Raw genomic sequence first — 7,401 nt, 5'->3', positions numbered from 1 at the left:
GTCTTCAAACCATGTCTCACTTGAGAAAGTCAAAATTAAGCAAAGATATAGAGCAACATCTTGACCCAGCCAGGAGTAATTATAAATGAAACCAGAAATAATTTACCTAGGCCACAGATATTATCTGTCATGTTTTCATTAAGTCTCCAGCACCTGAAATAGCAGTTTTTAATAATGGGCTTCTAAAGGCATGCAGTTTTTCACATACATCTACTTCAAAGAATTCTTCCACTCAAACATAGCACAAATCAAGGATCAAGTATTCCAGAGGCACAGAAAGAGCACAAGACCAAGGAAGACTATGCTGAGGCCTTCGTATGATACACTTCATACACAGAAGCAGTGAAGGTCGTTAGAAAGTGCTACTTACAAAGGACAGTCTAACATTAACACACAACTCAACTGCACTGCTAAATATGGTTGTCTTTATTTTCTTTTTCCTTGCCCAGCCCTATCTAAAACATAAAATAAAACTACAAGACTGAAATTAACAACCCATTAAAAACAGCAATAAGTTATGAAAATCATAAAGCTTTTTTTTTTTCCTTTTTAAGTAATTAAGGGTAGTTAAATTATTTAAAGTATACAAAGTTCAAACAGCCAGGGGTAAGGTCTCCAAGAAAGCTTCCTGGGGTACGGGAGAGGGCAAGAGGGAAACCTTGGAGTTTAAAGACAGAGGGAACACATGACCATCAAAGTGCAGGTTAGAAATTTCACTTTAAAGAAAGTAACGTTTCTGAAAATATTCCTAAGAGCAACAACAGCACCTGCGCAGTGGGACTGAGGAAGGAGAGAGATTGCCTGTAGGAAAATGGAAGCAAATCTTTACACTAAAATGAGACAAGTGCTGAACTGAACTATATTAACTATGATAGTCTACAATAGGTACCAGATGGTTCAACGCTGGTAAAGGGTAATGATTCTAAAAGAAAACAAAAACCTTAGCACTGACCTTTTTTCTCCCTAGTCCAGACCTCATTCATTTTGTGCACTATAAAGAGTGAGGTGTGAGGTGTTTTATCAAATGCTGCATCAAAATAGATGATTTTTCCCATGTGTTTTTCCACTAAAAAAGACATCTATGATTTTTATGGACAAGCTTTTAAAAAGATGTCATTTTGGTTTCAACACATACAAACAGTTATCAAAATCTGAAATAAAAATGCTGCTGTGGCTCAGACCTTGGCCTGCTTATCTGTGAGCAAAACTCTTGTGGCCACGCAGACACAGAGGCACGAGGCGCTTTCTCCTGCGGCCCCCAATCCGCACTTACAGGCTCACAGGCCTTGTGTGGGAGAGGCTGTCATGCACTGACGGGCCTACGGGTGGCAGGCGGGCTGGCGGTTTGGTGCCCTAGTGCTAACAATGCAGGATGAGGTTAGCTTGCTTAGCATGGAATCCAACAGAAAGCTGAGCGGCATCGTGATCCCTTTCAACAGGCTTCATAGGAATCTCTCCTTTTGCAGAGCATGAAATGAGCTTTTTATAAGAATTGATCATCCACAGGCTTCATGATAAGCTGTCCCAGGCTGAGTGATGATAGCTCTTTAGCTATCCAAGATTAATGCCTGATTTCCTCTTGTCTTCTCATTACTACAGGTTTGTTTGTTTTTAGGACTATAAAGCTCAGGAAGGGTTCATAACCCATCCTTAAGCATGTCTGCTCAATGAAGTATGAGCAAACTAGAAAAGAAAAAGGATGGGATCTCCAATGTCCTCTTTTAAATCAACTAAATCAAAACAAGGACATTTCACACAAGTTTTCTGCTGCCATTAGAAACTGTGATTTTCCAATATGAATATTATGACTATTTATTCTGCTGGGGAGGCTCTGCCCCACTTTTTGTTATGTATTTGCTTAAATGCAGGTCTTTTGAGACCATTTTGTTTTGTTTTAAAGAGGAGACTGCATCCTGAACCCAATTTAAGAGACTGTTTGGATTGAATTGGCTGTTACATCATGCTGGGTTCTAGGAAGTGAAGGAAAGTTTGACACTGGCACTGGAGTAGCCCTCGTCGCTGCCAATACTCTGCAGGCTGCTGTGGTCATCAAGGTCACTGATGCTGGCGGTACTGATACTGTCCACTTCTCCATGGGAGAACTCTGTGCTTTCAACATCCACTTCAATCTCCTCTGCCAAAGAGAAAAGAGGAAAAGCAGTCATAAGATCTGGTGTATGCACACCCTCAAAACAACAGGACAGAAGGGAAGCATAAAGTAACATATATACAAGTTTAGTATCCGTGATCTCTGGAGAAAGTAAGAACTAAAGGGAAAACAGGATTCTTTTTTGGAAAGGGACATACCTGTTATATTGTGGTGGTTTTCCGTTTAGGAAGCAGGTTTTTCTAAACTCTGATACCAGTTCCTCTTACCTCCCACTGAGAGCACTTGGCCAACTTGGGAACCCTACCTAGTTAACTAACATCTGTTTTGCATCAAACCAGAATCTAATTCTCAATGCTGTTTATTAATCAAGGCTGCCTTAAAGGGGAAAGAGCGCAAATTTAATAGAGGTGAAATAGAATATTTATCCAGACCTTTGGTGGTACCATTTTATAGATAGTTCTACAGATTTCTAGGGGTCATCATGAAGTTCTTTGACTATTCAGTAAACAAAATAAGTCAGTCATTACAGAGTAGACTCAGATTTGTCTTCAATGTAATTTTCTTACACTAAATGTAGCTTAAACTAAAAAACTAAGATTTTAAAGTCTTAATTAGAGTGACATCTGTCCGTAGTTAAGGCTTATAGCAAAGTTTATAATAAAGGCAGCTTGTAGTAGTATTCAACTTTTACTTCAAAAACCACATATGATAAAGAAACCTAAATATATATATTATCCAGCTATCAATAGCTTAATACTACATATATAACCAATAATATTTTTAAAAAATACACATTTTAAAAACAAAAAGCAACTGAAAAACTGTTTCCTCAAACAAAATGAACTAGGGCTGTTCTAGGTCTCTTACATCGTGTGAAAGCCTGGTGCCTCATTATTTGGCACTGATCACAACTGCATCAGGAAAAGTGGGCTCTTAGGTTGCAAAGCATAATTTTCCAAAGGGCTTGTTGCTTCAAAAGTTTTAGAGTCTTTTAAAATGCAGGCATCTGACCAAACAAGCTGTACAAATAATCCTATGAATTCATAACTATTTGCTTCATATCCATAATGCTTCATAGAACATTCAGTATTTCCCAGCATGACAGAACACTCATCGAATGTACAACTGGGAAAGAAAATCAAGATGGCCTATCCAACATAATTTGCTGAACAATCAAATCAAAGTACAAGACTATTCTACTAGTCGGATGGACTGGGGTGCTACTTGACAGTGTCGTGTAACAATGGGAAAAGAGTGTTACTAGATAGGAACAAGACTGGTACTGAGGTCCAAGCACACAAGGAGCACTAAAACATATGAGAGCTATTATATGAAGAGGCGTCCTGGTGTGGCACTGTAGGATAATGCAGTGGATCACAAGGCTAGCAGTTCAAACTCACTAGCCGCTCCCTGAAAACCCTATACCAGGTTACTATGAGTCGGAACAGACTCGACGACACCTAACATTATATGAGGAAGGTAAACCTGCTATGAAATCTAGAGGTGCGGTAGGGGTACAATGAGGAGATAACTGAAGGAACAGTTTCTACACAGGGTGACTCTGAGTACACAGCCAAACACCCCCCAATTCCACGGTTTCTACATAAACAGTTCAGTGGCAGCTGCCATTCTTAGAGCTGGAAAACCATTATCACTTTCCTCTTCTGAACTCTTCCTCCCAGAACTCTTCCTCAGTCACTAAGTCCTGAGGTTTTTCTCTAATCTCTCAAATTGCTGTTATTAATCTGATCTCATATCGATGTTTCTTAAGAGAGCATAATGCTTCAGGCAGACCTTCATACGAGAGACGCTGAACTATTGTTTGGTTTTAATATGTCTTCAGAGGATGTTTTTGGTTTAAAGATGATCTCAGGGCAAGAGTTTTAAGAGTTCATCCACACTCAACGGCCTGCAGAACTAAGGCTGTAAATCTTTACAGAAGCAGACTGCCACATCTTTCTTCCACGGAGCAGCTGGTGGGTTCAAACCACTGATCTTTTGATTCGCAGTTCAGCACTTTAACCACTGTACAGTCACAGATCCTTAGACTAGTTCTCCAATGCAACACCGTAAACCGCTGCCATTGAGCCTGTTCCGACTCAGCGACCCTGCACAGGGTTCCTGGAGCTGTAAATCTATAGGAGCAGCAAACCACAACTTTCTCCCGTGACACAGCTGGTAGATGTGAACTGCTGACTTTTCTGCTAGTAGTCCAGTGCTTATTCTACAGTGTTCCCAGAGTATCAGATGCTGTGAAGTAAGATAGCCTAGTGCACAACATGGTGAATGTAATAAATGTCACAGAACTGTACACGTAAAAATGGCTAATATGGCAACTGTCTGTTATGTATATTTTGCCATTTTAACCATTAAGTGTTAAAAATAATAAAATTTAAAAAATATCTAACAAAGATTATCCGATTTTACTAATTTTATGGGTATATATCAGCATGGTAGTGTAGTGGTTATGAATCAGGCTGTTAACCTCAAGGTCGGCAGTTCGAAACTACCATCCATTCCGTGGGAAAAGATGAGGCATTCTGCTCCCATAAAGATTTACAGCCTTGGAAACCCTGTACAAGGTTACTAAGAGTCTGAGCCGACTCATGGTACTTAACAACAACAATCAGCATTATATATTTTACAGTCCTATCTAAGATACATGTATTTAGGGGCAAAATGATAATACTATTTGGAATTTGCTTTAAAACACCCCAGATAAAATACTGAAGATGACGATACAGAGACTAAATGAAACAAGAATGACAGCATACTGACAACTGTTCAGACTGGACAATGGATAGTTCATGATTCTATTCTCTCTGCTTTGTTTGGACATTTCTATTAAAAAACTCTTTAAAAAGTAACACTAATCTAAGCCTTAGAATGCTGAAGATATCATAAATTCTATTTTCCCAAAGGTAAAGCTTAAAACCACCAGAGCTCACCTCTGGGTTCAATGTTATTATAGCATGAGGTCTGATGTGGTAGAAACTAGAGATAAACAGATGAGTAAAATTCCAGCAATTTCTTTTTTTAGTTGATTTTTGTTCTTTAATTGTTCTGGGAAAATTGAAAAAGAAATGAAGGGTAAGGTACTTGAACAAGAAAAATGTTCACTTCCTGATATAATGTGTGGGAGGGAGATGGGTGTCTGCATCTGTAAAGATCACGGCAGCTCACTATGTGGCTGGCTGCTGCCTGTGCTGGCCACAGTTTGTGTTAACGTGGCTGGGCAGAGAGTCTCAGTGGGCTAGCAGTTAAGACACAGTAAACCCCCATGAGGAGATCTAATACAATTAGATGATGTGCTAGGAGCAGGCAGTCAATCGGGTGTGGCCTGCAACACCTTGTATCTTAAAAGAGAGAAACGGAGACAGAAGTGAGCAGAGAAAGAACCTACTACCACCAAAAAAGAAAAGTCACGAGTGGAATTTGTCCTTTGGGTCTGGGATCCTGCACTGTAAAGCTCCTAGCTCCAGGGTAAGACTGATCTAGCCAAGATCCATAGAGATCTTCATGGACTGCTGAAAGGAGACAAGGTCCTTTCCCCAGAACCGGTGCTCTGAATTCTTCTAACCTCCAGACTGTGCAAGAAGAAACTTTCGTTTGCCGAAGCTATACACTTGTGATATTTCTGTTATAGTTGTTGTTGTTAAGTACCGTGGAGTCGGTTCCGACTCATAGTGACCCTGCACAGGATTTCCGAAGCTGTAGATCTTTACGGGAGCAGAATACCTTATCTTTCTCCTGTGGAACCGCTGGTACTTTCGAACTGCTGACCTTGAGGTTGGCAGCCCGACTTGTAACCATACTTGGTAACTAAGACACTGCCAGAGCACAAGACTGTATGGAGATGTTTAACGCTTCATTATGGAAGAGGCACACTGCCTACCTCGCTCTGAATCAGAACGGTCTGAAGAAATAGTTGATCCAATGCTGTCCATTCGTATTCGCTCCATCTCCTGAGGACCCTGCAGCTGTTCCAGTCGACGTTTTAAAAATCTCTGTTCTCGTTCCAAGTTCTCAAGTTGGTGTTGGCTCTTCCTTTCAGCTTCTTCAAGTTTCTAAAATGGTAAAAATGGTGTTAATATTCATGCATAGTTTAGTAAAAACAATACAACTTAATGATTTCTATGTAACGTCTCCAAAGATTTCCTTTGGCAGAGAAGACAAGAATATGCATGTATGTAAGTATGTGTGTGTATTAAAAATTTGTTCTGGCTTCACTTGGTGTGTATGTGTAATGAAAGCTACATTCTTTGTAAGTTCTTGAAGTCTATAATCGCCATGAAGGAGAAACTTGCCCTGCAGTGAGCTGTTTGATGGAAAAATACTGAGGGAGAAAGCCAAGGGAAGTCATCTCCAGCAGAGGGCCCAGCTGCCTTTCTTCTGAGTATCGGGAAGGTAGTGGTTATTTTCCTAGTGTTCCCAGCTTTTCACTTGGCCCTGCACTCAAAACACTTTCGTTTAATAGGGCTACCTTGCTCCCATCAGATGAGCTTATAATGGTTTTAGAAATATTTCTCTTGAGGTTTGTTATTCTGAGGGCATGGGGGGTTGGTTGATGTGTAAAGCCTAGGTATCACTGCTAATAATTAAACCAGGACTGAGAGAACCATGTGTAACTATGAAGGTAAATTGTTCACCTTGATGTGCGCTTTGGCTTTGTTGAGCAAACCGAGTGTTGTGTGCCTGGTGCAGTCTGGTCCCAGTGGAATCAGAACTTTTAAGCGTTCTAAACACAGGCGCAGATGGGCTCGTCTAAGAAAGACACACAAAAAAAGTCAAATAAATCAACACAACTTGGATTATACTGGAAACAGCCTAAAACCTATTTTCAGGAAAACTATAATTTGTACATTATTCAGTCTGTAACCATCTCGCTACATCCCTAATTCTTTTGTTGCAAAGTGGTTGCAAGTGTGGACACGCCTGTTTGGTCTCTGCCATTTCTGTTGTACTCTTCAAATTCAGATTATCCTCAGTGGTAATCTCTGTCAGAGATGGCTTAATTTTCAGTCCACCCTATAAACTGCTGCAACTGTATGAAGTATGGAGGTGGGAAAGTATACTAGGGCAGTTGTTACTTGTTTAGTTTGACTGCTTAAAACCATCGGCTAAGAAGGATTTTTCACCCAGTGGGTAATAAAATGTTCACAAATTTCCATTTCATCCATCCTACCTGCGGTCCTAGCTTACCAACTTTGTGGAAACCCTATACAGGGTCGCTATGGGTCGGAACCGACTCAATGGCACTTAACACACACACCTCAATTATAGCTGTCCTA

At 40.2% G+C, this 7,401-nt stretch overlaps 1 protein-coding gene across 3 annotated transcripts in view; it reads right to left on the bottom strand.

The window, feature by feature from the left end:
• Positions 1 to 407: 407 nt before the first annotated feature.
• The window catches only part of MXI1 (MAX interactor 1, dimerization protein), a 125,213-nt gene continuing 118,219 nt past the window's right edge, over positions 408 to 7,401 (bottom strand). The window contains exons 4-6 of one of the 3 annotated variants that reach the window (XM_006831330.1): positions 6,760 to 6,874; positions 6,006 to 6,177; positions 408 to 2,134 (exon numbers count right to left, since the gene is read on the bottom strand). In XM_006831330.1, coding sequence (XP_006831393.1) covers positions 1,971 to 2,134; positions 6,006 to 6,177; positions 6,760 to 6,874 — 451 coding nt within the window. In that variant the 3' untranslated portion in view covers positions 408 to 1,970. The remainder of the gene's footprint in view (positions 2,135 to 6,005; positions 6,178 to 6,759; positions 6,875 to 7,401) is intronic. The other 2 variants (XM_006831332.1, XM_006831331.1) reach the window with 2 other exon arrangements.

This window comes from Chrysochloris asiatica, unplaced genomic scaffold (genome assembly GCF_000296735.1).
Source record: "Chrysochloris asiatica unplaced genomic scaffold, ChrAsi1.0 scaffold00003, whole genome shotgun sequence".
In the NCBI taxonomy this organism is placed as follows: domain Eukaryota; kingdom Metazoa; phylum Chordata; class Mammalia; order Afrosoricida; family Chrysochloridae; genus Chrysochloris; species Chrysochloris asiatica.
Note: the sequence above shows the minus strand (reverse complement) of the source record. Positions and strands in the feature narration are given on the sequence as shown.